Here is a 27,299-nt window from a genome sequence, read left to right as displayed (position 1 = left end):
AAAACAACACACGCACACTAGGACTTTCAACATTATTTTAGGGATTAACTGTAGGTACAGAGATCGAGATTACATATATATGCATATAGAGAGGGTCTATAGAACTATCAAATATTTAGATAATTTAGCTAATCATTTCCTTATCGTCGTTTGCGTAACAAAGATGGGAGGGGAGATTTAATTCGACTAAAATTTTGAACGAAAGTAGTGGGTTTTATCTGCCGTATCTGTTGGAGCACCTGGGGGCCCAACTACTTGGGTGCTCCGTTGGATAAAGTGCGGGATTTGCGCTTCTTCAGCTTGGTCTTCACCTTCCGCACCAGATTCACGGTGTCCAGCGAGATGCCAGTGGAGGTTTTGTTGGCCTGGACATTGCCATTGCTGCGCTGATACTGCATTTGCCCGGAGGAGGATCCCAGGGCGCCAATGCTGCTCTTGGCCTGCAATCCGGCCGCATTCCTCATCCGCCGGGAGCTGCCACCACCTGGCATATTGGCCGGCTGTTGGACGGCCGTGATCACCAGGCCGCCGGTCTTGAATTTGTTAGGTGCTCGTCCTCCGCCACCGCCGCCGCCGTTGCCCTGCATGTGACCCATCACTCCGGCGGAGTGCATGCGAGCGGCCACGGATCCGGAACCGGCTCCACCCTGGCCCTTGAACATCATGCGCTGGTGCTGCTGTTGGTGCATGTACTGTTGCTGCTGCACCTGCTGCATTGCGGATCCTCCGGCACTGTTGCGACTCCGGGCAAATCGGGTCACCAGCTGCGTGGTCTCCGCGATCTTCATCATGCTGCTGGACTTGCGCTTCACCTTTCCGCCCGATTCGCCTGACACCAGATTCTGGATGGCCTTGGCCTGACTCGTGCCTGCCGACTTCCTAACGAGGTGCATGGGCTTGAAGGCTTGCTGCTCCCGGTCACGATCCCGATCCCTGGAGTGTAGCGTCTGCTGATGCGGATCCTCCACCTTCAGCAAGCGCTGCGCCTGCTGCGGTTGGGAGCGCTTGTGCTCCTCCTGTTGCTGCCACAGAAGAAGCTTCTGGGAACACGCGCTGTCGGAGAAGAGGACTTTGGAATTTTGGATTGATGGATAAAGCCAAACACTTACTTGAACAGATCCACTTGCTCCAGTTTTCTGGGCTTGCGTGGTGCGCCCATAAAGGCGGGTGGGACGCCCATGGCGATGCCACCGGAGGCAGCTGTCGGTGGCTCCCTGCCACTAGAAGTGAACATGGTTCGGTTTTGGCCACCACCGCCACCGCCACCTCCCCCACCTCCACCTCCTCCTCCACCGCCTGCGCTTCGTATGGCCGTTGTGGTGTTGGCCATTTGGGATCCTGCTATCGAGTGACCCTTGTACCAGGCCAGTGGACGCCCATCTGCATCACCGTGCGCTCCTGTCCAGACTTTCTTCTTCAGTGAGAGCTTGAGCTGCAGGTCATCCGCCGTTTGCACATTGCCCTGCCTCTGGGGAATGAAATTGCTCGGGACAGTCCTAAAACACCAAAAAACAAAACAATTTTCAATGGAAATTCAAAGTTATCATATGATGCTTAAATCTCGCGAAAGGAATACAAAATACACACCTTCTGGGTGGCGGCTTGGTCATCGCCTTCATCGCTGGTTTCGATTCGCCCATGTAGAAGTTGGCCGCCTTGCCCTGACCACCATTGCTCCCACTGGGTATGTCCTGCTGATCGAGGTTGTGCCAGGAGTAGGTGCGTCTGGCGGATGTCCCAGTCCCGCCCGCCTGCCTTTGCATCATGCCAATGTGATGGCCACCCGTGTCCAGTTCGGGGGCAGTGCGAGGAGTCAGCTTGTAGACATCCAGTTTCTTGCCACCACCCGGAGTGCCGCTCTTCGAGGGCGTGGTCACGATCAGTTCTGGCGGCATGTGGGCCGCCTTCGGTTTCTGGACCACCGTATCGCCAATTTCCTCGATGTACCGTCTCTGCAGATCGCTCTGAAGCAGCGTGTGCCGAAGTGGAGCCACTGCCCCGTAACCATTTTGCCCGGTCGTCGGCGAGTGCTCCTCGTCGTCGGTGGAGAAGTGCAGATCCGAACCGGGATCCGTCGTGGGCAGGTCCAGGGTGGTGCGCACCACCTCGCCGCGCTTCTTGGGAGGCTTGTTTCTCACCTTGGTGCGACGCGCCTGCGTGGACTGATTGGATTAGATGCGGGAGATTCGAGGCGAGATGGGAAATGATCAAGTTAGTGGTGCTTGGGTGCCAAGTGGTGCTGTGCTCCACAGTAAAGAAATTAACTACGTAAGTGATAATTTCCTTAGGTTTTTCATCTGTAAATATCATGCTTTTACCCCAAATATTTGAATACCTGTTGATACGAAAAAGAAAATGGAATGTCATGGCATATACCTTCTTTCGACGGTAGATGTAGATGCGTCGGTTGGCTAGCCACAGCCGGAAATTTCGATCTACGTGCAATTTCTGATTGACCACCGGCTTCCTTTTCTCCGTGGGCATAAACTTTTTCTTTTTGCCAGTTTTCTTGGCTCCGCCCCCGGTTGTCTTGACCTTTCGCGCGCTCTCTTTTCCGTTTCCTGTCCCTGTTCCGGTTCCTGATCCGATTACTGATCCGATCCCGGTGCTGGCACTGGAGCAGTCCGGATCCCGTAGGGATTCCGATTGCGAGGAATCCATGCTATCAGTACTATCGGAACTCTGAGCTCCGGTCGGCTGGCCTCTCTTGACCGGTGGCTTTCTAGCCAACTGCCTTCCCGGATTCGACTGTTGGATTGAGCTGGTCTCTATGGTTGAAGCTCCGGTTTGGCTGGTGGCCAAGGAAGTAGCATCACCAATGGCGGTGCCACCACCTGCTACTCCTCCTCCTCCTCGCAGACGTTTCCCGGTCGGAGTCGTCTTGACGGCACCCATTTTGTGACGCCTCCGTTTCAGGGTGGTCAGTGTTTTGAATTTGCGCTGAAACAGCGGCGTAAAGTAGATCCTGTCCAGCTCGTGCATCACCTTGCGCATGCGTCGCATGCGGAACTGAGTTTTGGAATAGGAAATAGGTCGTGATAGGGAATAGGGAGTGCAGGTGCAGTGCAGGAGTAGCTTAATCGATCCCCACTTACCTTTCGGATCTCGTGGATCACCTCCGGCGAACTGGGCGGTGCTCGGGTGGGGGCACAACAGGGTCCCTCCAGATCTGAAGCAGTTATTGATTGCTTGCCCTCATTATCCGAACTGGAGCTGCAGTTGCCCTCGTCGCTATAGGGGTTAGGATTAGTAGAGATTAGTATCAGTTAGTAGAAATAGAAGGGATTTGGAAGGCTTTTTCATCTAGTTTCTAAACCGCTTAGTCCCTCTCCTACTAATTCCAAAACACCCATCTAAGGATAAACCCACCTTGAGTAATCCGACAGAGGGATATTTAACGGCTCGTCGGCACTGGAGCCTTCTCGCATCAGTCTTTCGATAATTTTGGATCGTAGCCTGTCCTGTTGTTTGAGTAAATTTAAAATCTATTGTAAATGTTAATGCATTTGGATTAGTGAAAAATCATACACTGGCGAAAAGGAAAAATTAAATATATGTATAATATGAAAGTTGTAAATTAAAATCAATGTGAGTGTGCAGAATAATCAAGCAGTTCACTAGAAGCAGTTCGGTAAAAGCTAAAGTGAAAGCGAAAGAAACTTAAGACTAACCAAAAGACAACATAAATCATATGGTAGATATGGTATTTATTTCAAAAAATAATATTTTCCGGTTATAATAATACGGTTACGCTTACGGGCTAGCAACATCGAAAGAAACGCGAATTATAGTTAGAGTGACTAGGATATAAGAATAAAGAGCTCGAATGCCTGGCGATGCTGTGCTGGGTGTGACTATCTCGTTACGTTTGTGCGGGATCAAGTGGAACAGGTGTATTATAAAGATAGGTATATAGATAATCCAAGAACCCATTGCGTGGATAGGATGTCTGCTTTTTGCGGCTCTATCCACGCAACTGGGTGCTCAAAAACATTAGAAAAACTGCGGTACGCGCAAATAGAGAGCATTCAAATTAGTTTAATTCAATGCCTCACATACAGAATCCCCGATTGGATACATATGCTGATGATATATGCCCAGATATACCCGATTCTATATCTGTCATATAACTTCTGTGGCTCTGGCCGATGTGTGATTGTTGTGTGTGGTTTGGAAACTTTCTTGGATGCAGAGTTACGAAGAGATGTAGAGATACGGTTATGGATTTGGGATTTCAGTTCTGGGTCAGCACAGCAGCGCTTTTAGGACAAATCGCAGGCAGCGACGAGTTGGCGACAATAATTGCGATTACATTACGATTAACGATACACGATATACGATTATAACAATTAACGATAACTGGCACAACTGTACAGAAAGGAGCGTGTGTTTTGGGTTGTGTGGATCGAATGGAACCTTCCTAGGAGACACTTTTCTCCACAGAACGTTTCACTTTCAGTTTGTCGTTCATTATACATCCCTGATCGGCCATTTTCTGTAATTTCAATGCTTTCTGTTCGCGTTTCTCGCGTTTTCTTATCTTTTTGATTTGTTTAAACAACTTTGCGTGCCGCTTTACTTTGTTCGGATTCTCATCGCAGTAGTCCAAAAGTGTCTCACAAAATGCTCGTCCCATGTGCTCGTAATCCTGAAAGGTTTTTGGGATTTTAAATTACATATATGTTGAGCGAGTTTCGTATTTGTGGATGGTTGGGCGACACCCACCTGCGTGTTGAAGTGCGTTCCCTTGCGCGATCCCAACGAGGATCCACCGAAGGAGGCCTCGATCGTATAGCTGTTGGTGATGCCCAGCATCCAGACCACGATACGCCCGGTGCCCTCCTTGCTGCGCTGGATCTTGAACTTGCAGCTCTCGAAGGAGAACTGCGAAATGGAAATGGATATATTTAGATACTTAAATAGGATGGTGATAGTGTGGGTCCAGGACTCTCACCCGATCCGCACTGTTCTTGTGCAACATCAGCGGAAAGACCTGCTCGGTTAGCTTCTTCTCCGGGTTGCGTTTGTTCTCACAGCCATATATGAATATGTTGTGCTTTCGTGAGTGAGCGTGCATATCACAGTACATGGCCACGCCGCATTCCTCAATCAGTCTGTAAAGATTAATAGAAATATAACCAGTTCTCTAGAAATAGTGAAATTACTTGTAACTTTCTTCTTAATATCAAGAACGATTCTTCTCGCATAAGTGAGAACATTTGATTTTGATTTTTTTCGTTCATTTTTGTTGGGTGTTTTTTTTTTAAATGGTTTTTCTAAGCCTAAGAACTCACCTTCTAATCATGGCTTTGGTATACCAAATGGATGGATATGTCTCGCGGATGACCGTGCGATACTGCCGGTTGAGGTCCTTGCCGGTCAGCGAGTTTCGGGTGTTACCCACAATGACTCCGTCAGGATTCAGCATCGGCACCAACTTGAAAATGAACTTGTGCCTCAGCCGCTTGGCCACCGTAGTGTCTCCCGTGATGAAGTCCATCAGACCCTTCATCATCCACGAGGCAGGCGTCTCACTGGGATGCACACGAGCCGACACCACAATCGACTTCTTTCGCTATTTAAGATAAGAATACAAAATATATATCATATAGTCTTGCAATTATTCAAAATGGATTTGTTTTGACAATTCTTTTATTATATTTTTGGAGGAATTTCAACGGTTATATATTTTATGCAATTAAAAAGTTGTTAGAAAATTAAACCCCTTAACAAAGGGTTAAGATTTGGTTTGCCCTTGCATTTTTCCTCTGCAAAATCCCCAATTAAAAAATTCAAAATTATGTTTGACACATAGTTCATTATAACTTTTACGACTTTTGCTATTGACTTTGTTTTCGCATAATTAATGGGCAAAATGAAAATTCAAAATGAATAATATTGTTTGCCGAAAACTGTTATGCAAGCTGTTTATCTAAGCACAACTTTTGGAAACTGTTTGCCAAAGTTCGTCTGCAGATTAATGGCTATAAGATAAGGGGGTAACTCACCCGCATGTTCTCCTCGTTGGAGGAGGGTGCCGTCACGGTCAGGTAGTAGACATTATTTCCCGCCAAGGTGCGGCAGAGCAGGCGCAACTTGCAGAACTTCGACTTGACCGGATGGCGCTGGATCTCCATGAGGTAGTCCTGCAGGTCGCTGTAGGTGTACGGGTAGCTGTGGGCGAAGAACACGGTGTCGTCGTCGTGCTCGAACTCGATGGTGAAGGTCAGCGTGTACGTCGAGTTGTCCTCGTCGTCCTCGTTGGCGCTATTGCTGGCACTTCTAAATTATGGTTTTGCGATTAGGGTAAACCTCTTAAATTCTTGTAAGCTAGCCTACTTACTCATCGTCATTCCGGTAGTAGCAGATGTTGGCCCCGCATCTCCGCCAGCCCTCGCTCTTCTCCTTGGCGCCCAGCGTGGAGTACATAACTGGCTGCATCCCGTCGTTGTAGAGGCTGTCCGACTTGACCAGATTGACAATCGAGAAGCGGTACAGCATCTTACGCCTGGTGCGTCGCACACGAAAGTAGAACCACTGTTTCGAGCGGCTGGTGTAGAGATCGGGTCGCAGGTAGAGCTCGTAGTAGGTGGGCGTGATTTGGACCGCCTTGGCAAGGTTGCCGCTCTCGAAGCGCGATTCGAACTCCAGGCCATCGTACTCCTCCGGATTCATGGGATGGCAGTTGGTCACGAAACGGGCGCCACCGACGGCCGAGCGGCTGAACTGTGCTTGGGTTAAATCGGAGCACAGAAAGGATTGCGACGAGGTGGTCGTCGTCGTCTGGTTAGTACTTGCAAAGGAGTTAAGGGTGCCGGTCGTCTCCTGGCTGGCTGTTGAATTCAGCAGCAGCTGCTGATCCCTGCTCAGCCGGAAGACGTTATTCGCGACCGGGGACGAGGTGCGAGTGCCCATCGAAGTGCCTGTGGTAGTGCCCGCTCCCATTCCCATTGGCATGTCATAGCCACCTCCCCTGGCCGATTCGTCCTTGCCGCCTAGACAACCGTCTTTGTCGCGGTGGCGACCTCTGGCGAGCGCCGCTGCCGACGCCGCCGCTGCCGCCACTGTGGCTGCATGGGTGTGGGGTATCGCTCGTAAAGGGGGCGACTGGCGGCTTTTGATACGACTGTTATCCTGCTGCTGCTGACTACCAGCTGGAGGGGGATTGGGTTATTCTGGGTATTATTACAGTATATATAGTGAGAGCTCTTTTGAGGGACATTCAAGACCATTTCATCTTTCTTTTGTACACCGAATTTCGGAATGTGAGAATACCCGCATTATCCTACTACCTACGATGAGAGCTGCTGTCCCTCGAAACAGAGCTTTCATTTTTTTTAGCCTTTTAGTTTTTAGTTGAAGCGATTGATATCCAATAGAAAATTGTAGACTGTTTTTGTAAAACTATAACTAATGTTAAGAGGTATTTAAGCTAAGATCGCTCCAACTAGAGTACCAAGCTGAGTAATCCCTTGCTTACAGCCAGCCAGCCTGCTCCTGCTCTCGTCTCCCACCAAAGTTTCGGTATCCGATACCGATCCGGAACTGGGACAAGGACGCTTCTCGGCGCCACCAGCTAGTCGGGCCGAATTGCTACCCAAAATTCGGTGCAAACCATCGCCACTGCCCGAATTCTCCGATTCCGAGTCGGATTCCTCTTCTTCTTCGCCCACACCCGAACTACTGGTGTCTTCGGAGGAGCTACTATCTCCATGACGATGACGATCGTTGGCCATTTCCCTTTTCACCACTGCAACCTTGCTAATCCCCTTTCCGGAACGCGATTTGGGTGTCACTGCAGCGGATCGGTTCTGGCGGGCACTTCGCTCGAAGGCCACCTCTAAGCGGGCTATATTCGTTTTGGGCAACTTGACGGGGGCAACGGCGAACTTGTTCGATACCTTTTGGGATCCCGAGGGCGGGACCAGTGAGGGATCATCGCAGTCCACGATCCGGTCGATCATCGCCTTGGCCACATTCTTCCCGAACTGACTGAGGACATAGCGCGGTGAGGCGGGCTTGTATTCGCTGGTGTTATTCTTCCAGATATCATCTATATCGCTGGGATCCTTGCTCGCCTCCGAACGACTGGCTGCTCTCGAGTTTCGGGCCGTACCACCGCCGTTAGGAGTGACCACCTCGGCCTGTTCCTGATAGCGTTTCTTCTTCGCCTCGATGAGATCCTTAATGATGGCCTTCTCCTTGGCCTCACCTTGACCACCGGAGGTATCGTACTCATCATCGTAGTAGTCATCGTTGTCGTCTAGGGACGCACTCGTGGACCGATTGTCCACGTTGTTTATCATCTTGGACACGCTGTTCAGTTTGCCGCGGGCACAGCCACCGCCCCCCGCCAGTCGCATGGGCGTGGCCCTGCTGGGGGGCGTGGAGTCCTGACGGGAATCCGAGGAATAGTCCGATTCGTCGCTGGACTCATCCTCCTCCTTCTTCGCCTTGGGCTTTTCCTGTGTGGTTGTGTCGTCGCATTTAATTGTCAAGTTTTCACAATGCCTCGAAAGCGGGTTAGTTTGTTATATCCCCTTATTTTTTCATGGATAAACAATCCCCCATTTATGGTTAGTGCAGGTGCAAGGTGCAGTTAGTTTCAATGATTATTTTCGACTTCGATTTGCCAAAAAATTATATGTTCACAAAAAAAATTGCATAAGACATCTCTATCTTTAACTACATTTTCTTTTAAAAAATTGAATGATAGATATTTAGATAATATTAATAATCAAATGCAAATCGAAATCGCGTAAATCCTGTGAAAATATAGTATATAGGATACTCACGTAGTTAACGGCGCTAATTGGACTGTAACTGAACACTACGATGCCGTTCTCCTCGCCCACGGGCCGTGGCTTTAGCTCGTTTCCGGTCGGAGCATTGAGGGGCTCCGGCGTAGCGGGCACGTACGGAATGTGTGTGATGCGTTCCTCGATGACCTGGATGGGAATGGTAAACCAAAAGAAATAATCAGTATAAGTATTTCTTTGGAAATAGCACAAATTTCACAATGATTTTCTAGAAACCTAAAAAAACGCGAATTCTTCAGATTCTTCTAAAATATGGTTAAATTGTGTGCGGTTTAGCTCATTTCGAAAGCATTACTTTTTCAATTACTTATAGAATGCAATTTAAAGAATCACCTTGCCAATTGCTTAGATATACCGTTCTATATAATTCTGATAATTGCTGTGGCACCTGTTGTCATTTCAAGGTTTCACTAATTACAGTGATATTTCGATTCCATGCTACAGATGTGGCTCGCAGCGAAAATTCTCAACGTTTTTAATGTCCTTGACAGGGAAATTGAATTGAATGTCATTCAGAGTTACCATTACATTTAAATTCCCTGTCACTGACTGTGCTCAGCTGCCCACTCCTTGTCATCCTCCCGATATCAAGCCACATATTTCCTCTGACTTTTTGCCTGTCCTCAGTGGAGGCTTTGATGTTCTTTTACTGTTGTTTTTGTCATCGTTATAGTTCTGCCCACAAGCTTGAGCAGCTTATTTGTTTAGCCTTTTGATATGCTTACACATGTGAGGCGGGCACAGTGGGTCGAAAATTATTTTCGAGTGAAGAAAATATTATAAAATATTTTAAAAGATTGGTTTTAATAATCTAGAGTCCCTAAAAAATGCAATTGATAAATTTCCTTCAGTTAAAAGTTATTTAAATTTTGTAAATTTGATTTATCTTTTGTAAACGGATCAATTTACCTATGCAGGCCTCTTACTATATACCGGTTCATTACTCATACGCAATGTGGTCTCATTAATAAGCAGTTGGCATAGACCCCCTTTTTTCAGATATGAATTATAAATATTAAGTTTGCATATATTATAAAAGCGAACGAACACTTTGACATTAATTGGTATACATGGCGTATGAGTAATTTGTATTTATATATTAAGCCTTTTAATATTATTGTTAATAATGATGTTCTGAAATTCTAAATTTAAAAGTTATTAAAGGTTTTTAACTTTATAGGAATGGTTTAGTAAAGCCCCACTATTACACTTAGAATTTAAATTATTTTTAACTTTTTTTTTATTAAAAAATTTATTCTTCCTAAACTTTGTAAGTTTTTCCTACTTTTTCGCACACTGTGCCCAAACAGGACGATAAAACATGCAAATCTGATACACACACACTCACCCAACGATTTGCTGGCAGTTGTGTGTGTGTGTGACGGCTTAATTGAAACATATCAGCGTCAGTTCTTGCAACAATGCCCCCTCTCTTTCTACAGTCACTACACCCGTCTCTTTCTCCCTTGTAATGTGTCAGAGGATTTGTTTTGCTTATTTTTTGGCTCACTTTAATACGGTTTTATTTATTTATGCTTTGATTGTACGTATGATATCAAACTAACTAATTAGCTTGTTTAATTTGCCCTACGGCTTTTGCTTGTCCGCTGTCGTTTGCAGCTAATATGACCCTCTCGTTTTCCTGGTAATGAAAATGTGCAAAAAAAAATAACAAAAAACTTTTTCATGCCCATTGCCAATGCCAGTGTCATTGTGGCAACAACAACAAAGCGAGTCAAGTCAACACCGAAGGCGTTTTTTCGAATTTCACTTTTTATTTGAGTTAGCATTTTGGACGTCATGGCCAAAAGAAGACGAGGGAAAGACTTTTCCCAAAAAACTTTCTTGACTTCTTATTTATTTTTGCTCTTTTAATTGCATTTACAGTTTGCCGAACTTTTCGAGCGTGCATGTGTGTGTGTGTGGGTGCCTGGAGCCTTAAAAAAAAAAGAGGAAGCAAATTAACGGTGAAACGGCAGCGAAGGTAAAGAGCGAGCAGGACGGCTATAGCAAATGTGGTGAGTTTGGGTTTTTAAATTTCAATTTAAATCAGTTTACACTTAAAAAAAAATAGGTTTTCTTAGAAAATATTATTAAAAAAATATAAAAAAAATAAAAATTTGCAAAACATGGTAATGATAATATAGATTAACCTTTAAAAATGTAAAAATGAGATATTAGAGAGAGGGATTTACATTATTCCTATACATTTATGAACCCTTGGTATTCCGTTTAAAACGGTTCTAACTTTCCCAATTCCCAAATTTTTATTGAATTATTTTTTTTTTTAAATTCTGAGATATTTGATTTCAACCTTTAATTATTCATTTTTTTCATTAATGTGATAGCAACATTTTAAACTTTTTTTTTACATTTTTTTTTGTTCGCATGTTAAACCATGTTAATTGACAAGGAAATGTTGGACTTCCTTTGTTTTTTTCGATTCATTCGAATTGCGCCACAAATTGCTCAACAATTGACCTCCAATTGATGCATTTGCCACCCGCCTCCCCTTTTTTTCCGCCTGTTTAATCAATCAGTTGGCCAATTTTGTGTTTGACCCCTGGCAGCCGAACCCTTCCTCCCCAAAAACCCCTCCCCAGCCGTCCCCATAAATCGCTCTCATTCAGCGGCTGACGGGGCGTATGTGTAATGTGTAATATTTGCCCAACACAATTTGGCAGCGCGCATCGTATGCAAATCGAGTACAAATAAATAAAATCGATTGTTAACAATGCTAACGACTTGGCCAACAATTAGGTAAAGGAAAAAGCAAAAAAAAATAGCCAAATAAATAAAATCTCAAAGCGGAAACGAAAGGATTTTCATTGCACTTGGCGAGCGTTTTTACCGCATGCCATGGGTTAAGCGGGGGCGGCGGTGGGCGTGGCCTAGTGTGTGCACCTTTATTGCAATTTGACCTACATAAAAGCGAGATGGTTGAGGGGCACCACAGTCCCACTTGTCTAAGTCGAACTATCACATGTCGAAGAAATTCTATTATTTAAAAAAAAAAACAAAATATAATTTTCCTGAGTAATTTGTATTCCAAATAACTACATTTTATAAATATATATATTCTATATTTTTTTTTTATTTATTTTATGCCTATTTTGTTTAAAGGGAACATTTTATTGGAGTATTTTTATTGATAAATACATTTAATGCAAAGTAATTTATACCAATTTGGAATGAAAAATGCTTAAATCAATTTAAATTGATTCGCCTTAGCGAAGTTGGCCTGTCATTTCTTTGGATTTGCGGCTGCTCCTTTAAAAGCCTTCACCCCATTAACCCCCTGCCACTCGGATTTTATATGCATTAATATTTATGGGGAGCGGCACGCATGTCCTGGGATATCCTGACGAGGCAGACGAGGTGCGTGTCAAAGGCATTGAAGCCCATCCCCCCTCAACCCCCATCTAAATCTAGAAATCTAGGACAGCTTAGCCTTAGCCTCTTCCGCGACCCCATTGATTGGGATTGCGGATTGGGGGGATTAGGGTATCTAAGATCTGGAGTCTGGCGTTCGTATCAAGGGAGGATTACCCACCTGACATTCCACCGGCCATCTGGGGGCCTGCTGTGAGCAGTCATTGTCCTTGTCCTTCGGCAGGGCGAAGAGATCGCGCGGTTCCTTCAGTCGAGCAACCGGGCGCAGGGTCTTCTCATCCGTGTTCACAACCAGTTGATTGGTCTTCAGGCCCTTCGATAGGAAACTGCCAAGGAAGCCTGAAAAATAGGAAATCCACAGATTATCTTAATGGTGACTATCTTTAATTATAAGATGTCTCTCATAATTATGTCTTTAAACAGCAAATAACTCTAGAAAAAACCCTGTTGTACGTATATATAGAACCATATGGGGGTTCTCTAACCAACGGTTATTACACGCAAACAAAAAACGTTAAGTTGTTCTAAATTACGAATGTAATGATACAAGATCTCGAAAATCCAACCTTATTGTAAATATTTAAAGAACAATATAGGGGGTTCTTTAACCACTGGTTATTATAGGCAAACAGAAAACCAGAAATTGATATATATTACGATTATAATGATACATGATCTCGAAAATCCAGCCCTTAACACGATCCTTACCTTATAATCGCTTTAATGGTTTTTCAACTGGGGATCGTAACACTGGAGATCTCTTGAGTATGCCAAACTTTTAATTGTAACTTAGGGATCACTGATCGCGTGTGAGATTTTGCCAACTTAAAAACCGAAATAAAAATGTTCTCAATTTAAAAACGAACTTGCTTACAGCAACTGAGATGTGAAAGATATAGAAAATCGCCCAATATGATGTTCAAGTCAAGGCCTGTGTGTTTATGTGTGTTTATGAGGGGGTGGTTCAGTGGGTCGGCAATTATATAAACATTTGTCGTGCCAAAAAAAAAAGTTGTCTCCACCTCCAGCGGACAAAAGTTTAGAGGGTAGGCGCAAATCGCCATTAATATGGCCTAAATTAGCGGCATTTGGCGACTTTTGTCAACAGCAATTAATTGCCATGTGTGCGGGGGAAGCCCCCTTTCAACCTGATTTTTCCTGAAGTAAAGTTTTGTTTGTGCAAAACATAGATATATTTCGTTTTCATTTCGCTTCTTGGAGCGTTTCCTTACTTTTTCTTTTCTTTTATTTTCTGTTTTTCCCACCAGTGCAACATATTTTGTTAATTAATTTTTGGTTTCTTTCTTTCTTTGTTGCTTTCTTTGTGTGTCTGCTTAGTCGGTTTTTATTAGCACATAAAAGCTGATTTTGTTTTCTTTTTTATTTTGTTTTGTGCCCCTCATTGGCTTCTTTTATTGCAATTTTTCGCTGGAAAGTCGGAAAATGTCGGAAAAAAGGGGGTTGGGGCTAATGTCTGGCAACTGTGAATTTTTGGGGGCTTCCAGTGAAAAAGTTTTTCCGCAGCAGCCAACCATTTAGATCCTGTCAAGTCGATTAATATTGTTAATAATATTCGGCTTTTTTACTTTATATGTTTATGGCCCGCGGGGATTTTAAATAGATTTGCATGTGGCTTATGTTCGCATTAAATTTAAGCTCAACGAAAGGTCATAAAATTTATACGCAATTTATGAATTTGCTTGGTTTTGCATTTAAAGATTCGTTCTGTAGCATTAATTATAATAACCCATTGTTTAAATTGCTAACAAAGAAATGACAAAGGGAAGGAATCGTAACAAAGAAAATGGTATATAATAGGATATATATACTAAGAAGGGAACTATTATTATCATTATAATATTTCAGAATTTATGGCTTCTTCAAAATGTTATATTATTATTTCCGATTCCGTTTTAAAGTACCACACCTCTTGAACTAACATTTTCAAGAGTTCCGTGGGGTGTCTTCTGCCAATTATTTTGGGAGCTGTCGAGGGGATTATTCAGTTGATTTTTCAGTGGAGGCACTTGAGCACAAGTATGTCAAATTGTTCATGGCTCATTTTGAATGGTTCTATGTGAAATACACTGTGAAAAATGTTTAAATAGGCTTATTGCGTTTGATATCTAACTTTTAAGCAATACACATTTATAAAACAAAAACGTATTTATATATAAATAAGCAATATCAAATTGATGTAAATTGGATTTTTGCTATGTGTTGTTATAAATACTTATGTATGGTTTGCCATTTCTTTAAAATGTTTTCGAATATATACATATAGCCTTTTAATTTGATATGCTTACGATATAAACAACTGTTTGTTGGCATAATAATAATAAGATATATTAAGATTTTTAGTATGTGTTAATAATTGTATCTCATATATGATTTGGTAAACCATTTTTATTGTTGATGTATTTCTATTTTCCTTCTAATTTCTTTAAAACAATGGTATATCTATGAGAACTTTTCCAAGAATATTGCATGATATTTGAGTTACAACTTATAGATCATATCTAAGTTTTAAATATGTTTTGTTAGGATACCTTGTAATTTTTGAAATATTAGACGAACAATGCATGTACGTAGTACTTTTCGCTCTGTGTAACCCCAATAGATCCCAAGAAATCCCAAGAAATGTTCTTACCGGCACAGAATTCAGAACTCGCTCCTCCAAACGATCGCGAAAACGCAGAAAAGCACGGGCGATAAAAGCGAAACGAAAACAGAGGAGGACGCTAAATGTGGTGGGTGGCGGGGGGCGTGAAAGGGGCGGAGGGGCGGCCCTCGCACAGCTGTTTGTACTACCCGATTTTTGTTGCCGTTTTTTGTGATTTTTTTGCTTTTCGACAAACGATGCTCAAAATTTGTGGCACTCGAACAAACAGAAAAAAAAATAAAACAAATCTAAAAAGAAATAGCAATACAAAACCGATATAGACAAGCTATAGAACACACACTTTTCGAATATTTAAATGTTTTTGAAGTTAAATTTTGAAATTTCGATTTTGTAGAGTCTGCCACTTGGAGTTTCTAGGTTTTTTCTTCAAAAACAGGATTACGTTTTGAATTTATTTCGTTTGAATTTTGATTTGGTTGTAAGATTTCAAATGTTTTCTTTAAAATTTTGTTATTTTTTTGTCGTTTGCCGTTGCGCGTTTTGTTGTTGACTAAAACAGAAAACCCAAGCGAATGGGGAATGCTCAGCGCTGCCGCCGTCTCAGTCGACGTCGCTGCCAGCGTCGATGCCTGCGAATATTATTTAATGCGAAAGAGCAGGAGAAATGGCACAGGGGGAAGGAATGGCCAAGGAGGAACGGGACAGAGAGAGAGAGTGTGGGAGAGAGCTTTGGCACTTTCGCTGCCGACGCAAGCTTGGCGCTCAGCTGTTCTCAAGAGCAGCGTTATCCTGCAAGTGTGTGTCTTGCTGCCCATTGTTATTGTTTGGCGGAGCTTTTGCTTGAAGTTTTCCAGTTCCAGCTGTTTTGGCAATGTGTGTGTTACAGAGAGGGAGAGTGAGAAAGGGACTCTTGTGCGTGATGATCTTCAATAAATACATATGCAATATTCCCAAGAATCATTAACCCTTAGAGCGACTTTCGGTGTATTGAGGACCATTTCTAATTATATTAATATATTGGAAAACCTATTTAAAAATTTCAGTACATTAAATTTAATTTCCAATTAAAATGTTATAATATATTTTAAAATCTCTGAAATTTATCTTTTTATTTAGTGAACCAATGTGGGAAATATAAGTAATTATTATTAAAACCAGAAAATGCAATCCCATATCAACTTCAAACTTCCCTATGTATTTGCTATTTGAAATCGCACTTATGAGCACTTGAGCTGTTCCCACAAAGCCAAATCCACCACTCAAGCACTTCAGCTGCAGTTTAAGTGGAATGACAAAGCTCATTCGGCGACCTTGACCTTTCACCCCACACCATCCTCCTGCACGTGTGATGTTTTTATTATTGTTGATTTTAGATGTGCTCTGTTTGCGTTTGGACCGCAATTTGGCAAGCCATTAAATGACATTTGTCGCCTGGATTTTTGGTCTCGGAATTATTTCTTAAAGGTTATAGGTTAGACTGAGATTACCAAGAATTTTCCATAAGTTTGGAATGCTAAGATACATTTTTTAAATTTGATTTGGGATTTTGCATACCTCATTATTTACATTTATTTATTACTTCAAATTTTTAACTATGTTTTTTTATTAAAAAATCCCTGTGTAAATTAGGTAGCATTGAAATTTCATTCGATTTTTTAGCCTTTGTTCCCAATATTTTGCGTTCATTCATAGCGAAGCCAAAAAGAGAAAGGGGAAAGCAGAAGAAAGGGCCAAAATCGAGGGGAAAGCTCTCTCTCTCTCTCTATCTCCCCGCTTTCAATTTTCAATTGTTGCATAGAAATAACAGACGCCTCGCTGCCGAAGAAGACAGCAGGAATTTGGCGTTAATTAAATTTTTATGCTCAAATGCAGGCGGCAATCGAGAGGCAGAGATCTGCGGACCGATCGCCTCTAATTGCAGCCTTTGCATATTATTTACTTAAATTGTATTATCATTCGTAATATTTATGGCATTTTGTTTATCCCAATCGCAGGCATTCGGCCAATGCCTTTGAGGCCGGGCCGCGAAACCCCGGATCCCGAAAACCGAAAACCAAAAACCGAAATCTCAAATCTCAATCCGTGAAGCGCAATATTTCTGCCACCCCACAATATTTCACAATTTTTATTCGGCATTTTTTCTCGCCCGTTTGCCTAGGCCATCTTTTGTTTTTTTTCCCTGTTTGCAGTTGCATTCTGAAATGAAATTTGCTTAATAAATTTCATTGTTACATTTTCTTTGTTTGCCATTTCTCCAGACGCTTTTATGGCATCGCCCCCCAGATCATTCTATATAATAGCCATGGTTTCAGGGTATATCTGTTTTGATTTACCATTATTTTTCAACACTTAAGTTTAAAAAATTTATTTTTTGTATAATCCTATTATTTAGTACAATACTAGTCAGTAATGTATCATATGAATCATTTTCAACATATATAATAACAGTTGTTAAACGATCTGCTAATTATAAAAAAACAAGTAGTACTACTTCAAATAATCTCTAAAAATAGCGACTAAGATTTATAATATAATGGATGTCCTTCGGATGATTAAAAAACCAAGTAGTACTACTCAAATTGTATCTAGAAATGGAGAACCCATTTAATTTTATTGGAACCTAAAAATGACCGTAGTTTGCTATTAATAAATTAACTTCTTTTCCGTTGAATGATGAAAAAACCCAATTATTACTACTCCAAATAAGCTCCAGAAATACGGTATCAATATGTTTTAATGTGAACGTTATCATTTCCGTAGTTTGCTATTAATTAGTTGCCCCACAAGGCAAAAATAACCTAGATACATGTAATTGCGCCCATTTTTTCGAAAATGCCCGGTTAGGGAATTTCCCGTGTCGAATCCACCTCCGATATTTCCATTCCACCTGCAGTGGCACGGTCTGTAATCCCAGTCAAGCGAATTTCCACGCTAGAAACGATGAAATATGCAGTCGAGGGCCCCAAGTCAGGGAACATTAATGAGTTTACTGCCTCTGAGAATTGATTTATGCAGGTGAAATATCGTTAATCGCAATTCAATGAACTGAAATGGGTTCGAATACCCCCCCAACTATACATATACCCGCCTATACATCTATATCTATATCTATCTTTTCTTTCTGGGTTGACAACAACAGGCAACGACTTTGATTTCGGAATTGCGATTCCGAAATTTCTGTGCTAATGATTTTTTATTGCCGTTGTCATGACAGCCGCAAGTGGCGACTGAAATCAAACAGTTTTGCGGCTAATTCTAATTCCCATTTATCCGCACTTTATCCGATTCCAGGTGGGCCAAGAGGTGGGTAAACTAAAAGGAGGGAGGAAACGGATAAGGATCCAATCGAACAACGACTCACAACGAAATTTCTTCGGGACGGGCGATAGAAGCCGAATATTCAACAAATTCCCCAAGCTGGCCATGTAGTACAGTGAACTACCAGTAACAGCAACAACAATTTAACGAACAACAACACCGAGGTGCCCTTAGACAATCTATTCGTACAACAGAAACAACAAACTCAACTAACAACAAATTGAAAGTGAGTATAAAAAACATATATGTAGAATATGGTGCTCCGATTTCTTATATATGTCATAGGTAAAATTTTAAATATAATTGTTCAAATGCTATAGTTATAAATTATCTTTCTATCTATCTATGTTTGCATGGCAAAATTTGGTTTCAGTAGCCGAAGTTCTACTGTACTATAAATTGTATTGAATATCTTGATAGCGCTTTTGACAAATGTCTTATGGTTGATAATGGAACTTATAAATTAATCCAGGAAATAACAAAACATACAAATAGTCTCAATATTGGTTATTGCCATTGTTATAAGGTTATAAGGAGTAAAATAAACTAAATTAAAATAGTTATTTTATAGTATGGAGGAGATTATTCCATTTAAAGGCTCTAGTGATTTGTTGTATAAAGTACTCATTTATTTTTACATAGTTAAAAAAACAGTTATGGTTTGCAATACAAACTAAGTGTATTAAATTGCATTCTAGTTACTTTGGCATTAACGTAAAGTATGATTATGATAGACAGATATACTCTATAAGTACTACCAGATGTTGGATTATATGTGTTTTTTTTTTTTTATCGACATCCAATTACCAGCGATTCTTAATGGGTTACAAATTCATTGTAAGCTTAATCAAATGATGTTTATTGAAATTTAAACCAGTTTAGGATCACGGTGAAACTAATATTTTCTTTGTCTGGACACTACTTTGAATATATTTGTTTCAGTGATTTAAAAAGTGCTATATTTTCTTAAACTGCATTAGGAACACATTCTTAAGTAATACTATTTGCATTACCTCCACTCGACGTGGTCAGCGTGCAGACGGGAAAGAGCTGGGCCTGCAGGAACTGCACGCGACCGCCTCCAAAGTCCATGGTATATGGTGTATATATGGTATTTCGATGCTTACGGCATTTTGATGGGGAAGACCAAAGGGAAGACCGTATTTGCGGTGCTATACTAAGCCATATATAGGGGGAAAATGAATTTAAAATGGGAGCACAGATTGCTGATTGATTTCACTAGTCGCGATTCACTCGTTTTTGGCACACATTGAAAAAATGCAAACCACTCGGATATATCCTTTGACTGGGCTCCTTATGCAATCGCTGTGGAAAGCCGCTTTATGCGGCATTATTATTATTATTTGTATTATAATTCCCGCACCGATTACGACTGTGCAAGACTTTCGTTTCGCATTGCGTCGCCAAATGATAACCACTGATTTTTCGAAACTGAGCCGCAGTCGATGATTCGAGCCGTTGTGAACCAACTCGAATTTCCACTGCGACTGTTATAAACAAATAAACAAAGCCTCGCTCGTTCTCTCTTTCTCATTCTGTCTCTCTCGGAGCCCTTTCTACTACCATTGTCTAATGCCATAAGGAAGTGCAAGGTGGAAGTCCTGGCATTCTACACATACCCATGCATATCTAACCATCCTAACCATCCCAACCATCCTATCCATGGCATGCCGTGAACATGAATTCGATTCGATGGCTCAAACAAAGCCAAAGCCAAAGGCAACCAGCCTTGGATACGCCAAAAAAAAAAGAAAATAAAATAGCAGGAAATATAAGTAACAAACTCGGTTCGTGGAATTTTTGTGCATATTCTAACGAGCAACAAATGTTTGCCGAAGGTGGAGCGACTCACGGATACGGATATCTCCAGGTCACGTTTACACCGAACACCAAATGGTTTGTTCGGTAAATATCGAGATAATTCTAGTGATAGTTCCAGTTTAAAACGGTTTTTAATGACAATTATTACTTTTTTTTTAAGAACATGGGTTTCTTTAGCTTACATTTTTTTTGGGAGATAATAAAACTTATCTGGGGATTGTAAAAATATTTGTTTACAAATTGCTTATATTGAAAACAATCATTTTTATTAACAATTATTACTTTATTTTAAAGAACTTGGGCTCTTTAGATTAAATTATTTTTTTGGAATATGATAATACCATCTGGACTTATTATGGGATTGGAAAATATTTATTTCCAAGTTGCTTGTCATTTTTTTTATAAAAATTATCACTTTATATAAAAGGACAAAAGAATCTTTAGCTTAAATTAATGTATTGTATTATAATACTTATCTGAACTTATTATGGGATCTTATCTGTACTTATTATGGGATTGTAAAAATATGAATTTTCAATTTTCTTATATCGAAAATAATAATTTTGGATATTGTCAATTTTATGTAACTACATTTAAACTTATAGAAGTATTTTGTATACATAGTGAATAACCTGAAATAAACCTGTAAATAATTTATTTCATTTTTGGTTTGAAGAATCAATTTAGCCACTTAGTTTCCTTCAATCATTATTAAGGCCCCCTAGTTTTTTCTTTGCACAAACAATTTAGCCACTTAGTTTCATTCAATCAGATGCTGCTCGTGTTTTATTTTCCTAATAGTCTGAAAAGTCAGCAATAGAAATAAAATAGACGCAGCTAAAAAGAAAAGTTAAGAGAAAAGCAAAACAAATCAAAGCAAAGCCTCGATGCCAAACAAATTTGTCAAAGTCGCTCCCTCGTGGGAAAGCGTGGGGAAATTCAAAGGGGGTTGGGGGGCTGGGGTTGAGGGAAAACCGTGGGAAACTTTTGTGGAGAGAGCGGGGTAAAAGAAGAAGCAGCAGCTGCTGTCAGCTGCCTACGCGGACACAAAACGAACAGGTGTCAAAGAGCGGGAGGAGAGAGGAGAGCCAGAGAAGAGAAGAGAAGAAAAGGCACCAGCTTGTAATCAGTCGCTCTCCATCGTCCTCCCTTCTTCGCTCTCTTCTCCTGCTCTCCTCCCAATTTTTCTGCCTATGAGATTATGTCATCGAAGTGGATGAACAGCGAGAAGAAGCAGCAGAAGAATCATTTAAGGGGAAGAAAGCTGAATTCTTTATACCCTACCCGATCTTTCTTACACCAGGTTTTACCAAACTCAAAGTATCATCAATGTTAGGAACTAAGTTTAGCGATCCGTAACGCCTTACTTTTAATAAACTACGTAGATCGTCTGAAAACATTAAAACATTGGAACGCAGGAAATAGTGGTCCAATCTAAGCGATAAAAAGGACTACATAAGCATATTTTTATCCATTGTAATACCTCTTGCAAGGGTATATCGAAAATAAGAAGCTGCAACAGCCACAGAGGCAACAGCAATGATCTTGATCGTGCAATTTATGTGTTTTCTATTTTGGCAAGACGCCGTGACTGCCAAGGCGAAAAGAAGACTCTCTAACCGAACCGTAAACGCATGCCGTCCCCCCTTCCCCCCGAACTTCTCATTTTCCTCGCTTTTCCCGCATTTCCCCACCCCCCTCAGCGAGACCCTGCACCGCTTGGCCCTCGTCAATCATCGAATTGTGCCAGCGATTAGCTTTCGCCACCCCATTCCCCGATTTGTACGCCAAGAACTTTGCCTCACTCCTCGAATCTACAGTGAATAACGACGAACAACCCACTCAAAACCACAATTATGTACTCTATTGTATCTGGAGAATTTGTAATAAGTAATCGTGTGATTATATATGTAGATATATGAAGTATATATGCAATAGCTTAAGTTATCTGTTCTCAAAACTTTAAAATCATATACCATATATCATTCTAATACAAACTGAATTTAAAAGTCGTATGAATTTGATTAATTGTTTACATAAAATCAGGTATCATAAAATATTTGTTGTTTTTAAACTTATAAAAATAGGAATTATAAATATGTATACGTCATTGGAATATTTGTATGATAAAAAATAAGTAATACTTTAAAAAACCACTAAGGTTTCATTCTAAAAGTTCCCCTGAGCCAGTATCCACGGTAGCGCTTTTTTTTTTTGCTCGCTGGCTGCTTTGGGCAAATTAACAAATTGCAATTAAAAATTTCCGTTTGCCATATTTTGGCAGCGAACGACATGTGTGTTTTTGTTCACACAAAAAATAAAATCACCCGAATCCGAATTTCGAAGCTGTATAATAATTGTGACAGAGATAAACGATGTACAAGAATTGGAAGTGAAAAGCGAATTATAAATCCGCTGAATATTAAGTATTCCCGATGGATATCTGCAGATTGTGCATGCTTCTTTTGATGTGTAAGCTCTAGAGAGTGAGTCAGTTCTTATTTTCCAATAATCATTTTGACGTTTTTATGTTCCTGAAGGAGACATCTTCTACACTTTGATATAAAACTCTGGTTTATGATTTTTCACAAATATTACTCATACGCCATGTGTGCCAGATTAAAGATTAGTTTTTATTAGCTGCTGAGATTGTTAAAAATTTGTAATAGCATTAAGCTGTTTTTACTTTTTAAAGAGAACTTTACAGCCTTAAAATAACAGACATAATTAGAACATGCCAACACGGCGTATGAATAATATATTTTCCTTATAACAAAAATCTTTGAAAATTTCTTTAAGGACATTTTCAAGCTCCATTTGTGGCATAACCTTTTTGAGTGCTTTCTTTTGTTCCGTTTTTGTGCCAACACATCAAATTGAATCTTCATTATCTGTTGACAGCACTTGAGTGAACAACTTGAGTGGGCACAGAAAATGAAGAGGAGGTGCACCGAGCCAAACAACTTGAATTTAATACGTGAATAATGTTAAAATGAGATGATTTCTGCATAGGTTTAAATAAGATTATATAATGGGTTTCTTATACTCAAGAAGTCAAATGGTGAAAAGTTATATGTAAACTTCCAAATTGATTGTTATAACATATCACAGTATTTTTTCCCGTGTTGGGGCTGGAGAATCTAACGGGACTCACCATTGACATAGTCACCCAGGACTAGAGAGCATTCCATGTCATTGCATTTGAAGTTGGCTCTCACCACATTCACATTAACGGTACTGTCTCTCTTGAGCTCCAGCTCATCCTCCTCTCCCGCCTCCTGCTGCCCCTCCTTGGCTTTGGATTCCAGCATCCCATCTCCCTCTCCCTCTCCATCTTCTTCTCCACCCCCCTCGCCAGCTTCCTGCTCTGCCTCGGTCTCCCTCTCTTCGCTCTTGGAGCGACCATTGTTGTTGCTATCCTCGCTGCAGCTGCTGCAGCATCTCTCCGCACTCTCCACGCTAGCCATCTCGCTCTGACGCACGGGCAGAGGCTGAAGGAGGGCGAGGGGACAGCGACGTCTGCTCATCGAAGCCGAGCTCAAGGTTCTCAGCAGGCGGCTCAGGGAGGCGGAAACCACCTCCCTCTCTCTGTCCGCCATCTTAGGATATGCACTCGAAAAAAAACCAGGAATAAAAACACTAGCACAGATCAGCGCGCGCGTGCCTTTCCAGCCTAACTAACTAACGGTTTATCTCGAGCTGAGTCGCTCTTCTCTTCTTCGCTCAGCTCAGCTGCTAGCGCAACTGCTGACTGAGCTGCAAAACCAACGCGGACGACAATGGTGGCCTCTGCCGGCGTCGGCGTCGGCGTCGACGTCGCTGCCTTTGGCGAAATTGCGAATCACAGTAAACCACGGCATTAAAATTGTTGCTGCCACGGCGTTGCCTTTGTGCAAGGCACCGACAAAAAACAACAAAACAAAAACAAATTGAAGGCCCGCCTAAAGGGCCGAACCAGATATACACTCGGTAAAAGGATCCTAAAGCGGCCATGCGATATGGTAACCGGCAGAAAGATAATATGATAGCTTATCGGCACATAATACACAAATCGGACAAGTTTCATATCAGTTTATTGATAAATATTCGGAAAGCAATCAAGCTTCCTATCAGTTTACTCTGTTGATCACCCATCCGCTTAATGGTCATTATAAAATGTAGGATTAGTCCTTAAACATTTTCTAAACCTTGTATTCTTTATAATGTTATAATACGTTCTTATAAGCATTATTTGATAATCATTTAACTTTAAATATTTTAATTGACTAACATGGCGTATGCGTAATTATTGTAAAATCATTTTTGGGCTTTTAAGATTTACAAGGGTTCAGAAATGTAATGAATTTAAATCCCTAAGCCCCTTATTATAATACCCTTTCTTTAGAGTATTAAAAGAAAACACAGAGAACAACAAAAAATAGTTTTTCGTTATTTTGTTGTAGGCCTACTACACGTGGCAGTGGAGGCGGGACAATAGGCGTCCAAGGGGGACCCCCAACCCCCATTGAAACTCCGCTGTGATTAACATAAATTGCGCACGACATGGGCTATAAACAGCGCAGCAAAGTTCCCAGCCCTCATCTTAAAACCCCATGCTCGGAGCATTTGTTTTGCAATTTTAAAATATATAATAAAAATATGCTCACTAAATCCCGTTTGAGCCGGGACGAATGCCTATATGGGTCTGCCCTTCCCCACCCACTCCATTGAAATCCTGTCTCCTCACCATCCCTCTTTCTGCTGCCTACTTTTTGGCGCGTGAGCGATTTCCATCAGTGATGACGAGGTTTTATAGAGAGAGATTACATATTTTGTATCCCATCTATCATCAGTTACCCTATTGTAAGACGTAGAGAACCCAAGTTCTTATTATATTTCCCCATAAAGCTTAAATACCTGAATATTACAGAAACTATTTATCACGAAATTTGCGTTTGAAAGCTTGACATTTATGTTTTATTTGAATTTTGCAAAATTTTGGCACACGGCTTTCATTTGCCGATGACAGATTGCCGCATTTACGAAATAAGCATTTTACAAAGAACGAAATTGAAATAGATTGTGTCCTATACGAAAATATATAAGAACAGGGATTATACCGATTTATCTTGATCATAAGTTTATACGAATTTAGCTCTGGTTTTCTGATCTTAAGAAATACCAAAGAATTTGGTGATATTTAGTACCAATATTACTTTCTAATCTAAGCAGATGTATCCTAAAATTACAAGATAATAAACTTGGAATTTCCAATCTTAAAAAAGCCAAAAGCACGATAAAAATAGCTGATTTGGCAATACCAATTCAATCCCCTGTGTGTTCAGCATGGCCCGCTTGGCACCAATTTTCCAGCCTTAGCTCGGTTGTTTTTGCCGGAGATGGAGACGATGTCGGCTTATTGGCATTTGACAGCGCCCTGGCAGCGGCGGGACGTCCTTAGAGAAGAGGTCCTTACGGGCGGCTCAATCTCAATAACTTGGTGGTGGCGCCACGCAAGGGAAACGCTTTCAAAATGTGGCACAGATCCCCCTCGGTGGATTAACCCATTTTACAGCAGCGATACTTTAATAACAATGCAGTAAATGTTATAACCAATAATATACCAAATAATCCCAAAAAATTACTATACCATCGCGCCTCAGCAATCACTAATCGTAAAAGATAATCTCTGATTGCCAGGTATCGATTAATAATCGCCAAAATAATCAGCATATACCGTTTTCCCACCACACTCAAAAAGTCATATCCGCCGGATATTGCCACGAGGCGTCATATCGTTTTTGTCTGCAATGCGTCATTAGGCCCACGAGGTAACCCAAACCCCGTTCCCAACACTTGCTGCAACACCCGAGATCCCAATCCCGATCCCCAGCCCTATATATAGGTATACCCCCTATATCATAGCCTTGCGTCGCTTGCATGTCATTTTCCTTCACCAATTGGTTGCGTCTCCTTTGTTCTTTGTTCTTTTTTTTTTTTGTTGTTCATATACCTTCTTTGTTGTGTTTGCTCAATGGTTTCGTGTAGTATACTTGTTGTAGTTTTTATTTTTGGCTGCGGCCGCCCGCAGTACAGTGAAGACTATCCGTCCGTCGTGGTCCCCTCCCTATATAGTATATCCGTACTTCCGGTGGGGCCCCTTAGCCAAGTAAAAGACAGTGACAGGAGCCAAAACAGAGCGGCAAGTGCCCCGTTTCTCCATTTCTCCATTTCTCCCCAATCTACATTTCTCCATTTCTCCGTTATTGATATGCATTTGGAGCCGAGACGAAAATAGACGCCGGCACCGAAAAAAGAAACTATTTACGGTGGACGTCAGGCGTCAGGTACGTCAAATGCAAATGCCAGCCAAAAGCCAAAACTACGGCGGCAAAGTGAACTTTTTTTGGGCAGGCGGGGCTTGATTTATCATCAAGCGAGTTTTAGAGGCTCGGCTTAATTGATTGTTTTGGTTATTACCGAGCTAGGCTGTTTGATACATGAATAATTAGGAGAATAATATGGTATTTGTCACTGTCTTTGTCCTAATATCAAAATTAGTCTAAATACTAACGTGGTATTACGAATATTATAGGAAATCATAAGGTATAAGAAGAGAAAAGGAAATCGTGTTTTCACCCCAATTTGAGTCTTACAAACGGTACAATAGTACCCCCAATACATTTTAAAATAGGTTATACATTATAGGTTATACTTCACAAATTGGTTTTCATAAGTTCAAGATAATTAGGATACATATGGATATATTGCATATCTATAATAACATATTATTACTAAACCACAGTATTCCTATTATATTTTAAAAACAGAGTGTACTAATACTTAGTTATGATATAGATATATATATATATATATATATATATACATATATTATATTAGACAAAATCAATTCGAATAGGTTTCCTTAAAAAGGAAAGGATTGTATCCCCACGCAGACTTTGACTTTGACTTACCTTCATTCTGTTTGGATGGCTGTTGGTGAAACTCACAGATCTCCGGACCCATCGACGCATTCCGGTTTTCCTTGTCCTTGACGCCCTTCTGCATTTCTGGGCGATACGGAGTTTTATCGAATGCCTTTTCTCAGGATCTCTGGATCTATTCTCTTGGTAGTGCTTCTTCGGTGTTTGGGGATTCGGTACGGATGAGTGGGTGCGATAAGAACCGCTGTGGTCCCTTTTGGGCTATTGGTGGACGAACTTTGTGCTGAATTTGTCTCCGATTTGGAATGGGATTTTCCCTTTTCGTGTGTTCATGTGTGTTGTATGAGTGACTAAAGGGGTGTAAATGAGTTATGGGGGTTC

At 41.3% G+C, this 27,299-nt stretch overlaps 2 protein-coding genes across 13 annotated transcripts in view; one reads left to right on the top strand and one right to left on the bottom strand.

The window, feature by feature from the left end:
• The window catches only part of Nadsyn (NAD synthetase), a 37,154-nt gene that overhangs the window by 390 nt on the left and 9,465 nt on the right, over positions 1-27,299 (top strand). The window contains exons 2-3 of one of the 2 annotated variants that reach the window (XM_017079628.4): positions 10,707-10,837; positions 18,127-18,379. The gene's annotated coding sequence lies outside the window, so the exon portion shown is untranslated. The remainder of the gene's footprint in view (positions 1-10,706; positions 10,838-18,126; positions 18,380-27,299) is intronic. The other variant, XM_036820894.3, reaches the window with a different exon arrangement.
• Nna1 (Nna1 carboxypeptidase) lies at positions 14-27,299 on the bottom strand. Of its 11 annotated transcripts, none has more exons than XM_036820883.3 (16): positions 26,949-27,299; positions 12,373-12,551; positions 8,796-8,948; positions 7,481-8,465; positions 6,344-7,154; positions 6,009-6,282; positions 5,295-5,575; positions 4,955-5,114; positions 4,726-4,884; positions 4,580-4,648; positions 3,370-3,485; positions 3,096-3,231; positions 2,377-3,009; positions 1,588-2,162; positions 1,110-1,496; positions 14-1,053 (listed from the first exon to the last, which is right to left on the bottom strand). In XM_036820883.3, exons 1-16 carry the CDS (start codon positions 27,040-27,042, stop codon positions 252-254), a joined length of 5,814 nt encoding a protein of 1,937 aa, XP_036676778.2. In that variant the 5' UTR covers positions 27,043-27,299; the 3' UTR covers positions 14-251. The 11 variants fall into 11 exon arrangements, with proteins under 11 accessions (XP_036676778.2, XP_065724121.2, XP_065724122.2 ...); XM_065868049.2 differs by lacking the exon at positions 26,949-27,299 and adding an exon at positions 23,150-23,609 and having other exon boundaries at positions 6,344-6,726; positions 7,902-8,465; XM_065868050.2 differs by lacking the exon at positions 26,949-27,299 and adding an exon at positions 23,150-23,609 and having other exon boundaries at positions 3,370-3,461; positions 6,344-6,726; positions 7,902-8,465.

This window comes from Drosophila suzukii, chromosome X, assembly GCF_043229965.1.
Source record: "Drosophila suzukii chromosome X, CBGP_Dsuzu_IsoJpt1.0, whole genome shotgun sequence".
NCBI lineage: Eukaryota > Metazoa > Arthropoda > Insecta > Diptera > Drosophilidae > Drosophila > Drosophila suzukii.
The sequence above is the reverse complement of the archived record's forward strand: the minus strand, read 5'-3'. Positions and strand labels throughout refer to the sequence as shown.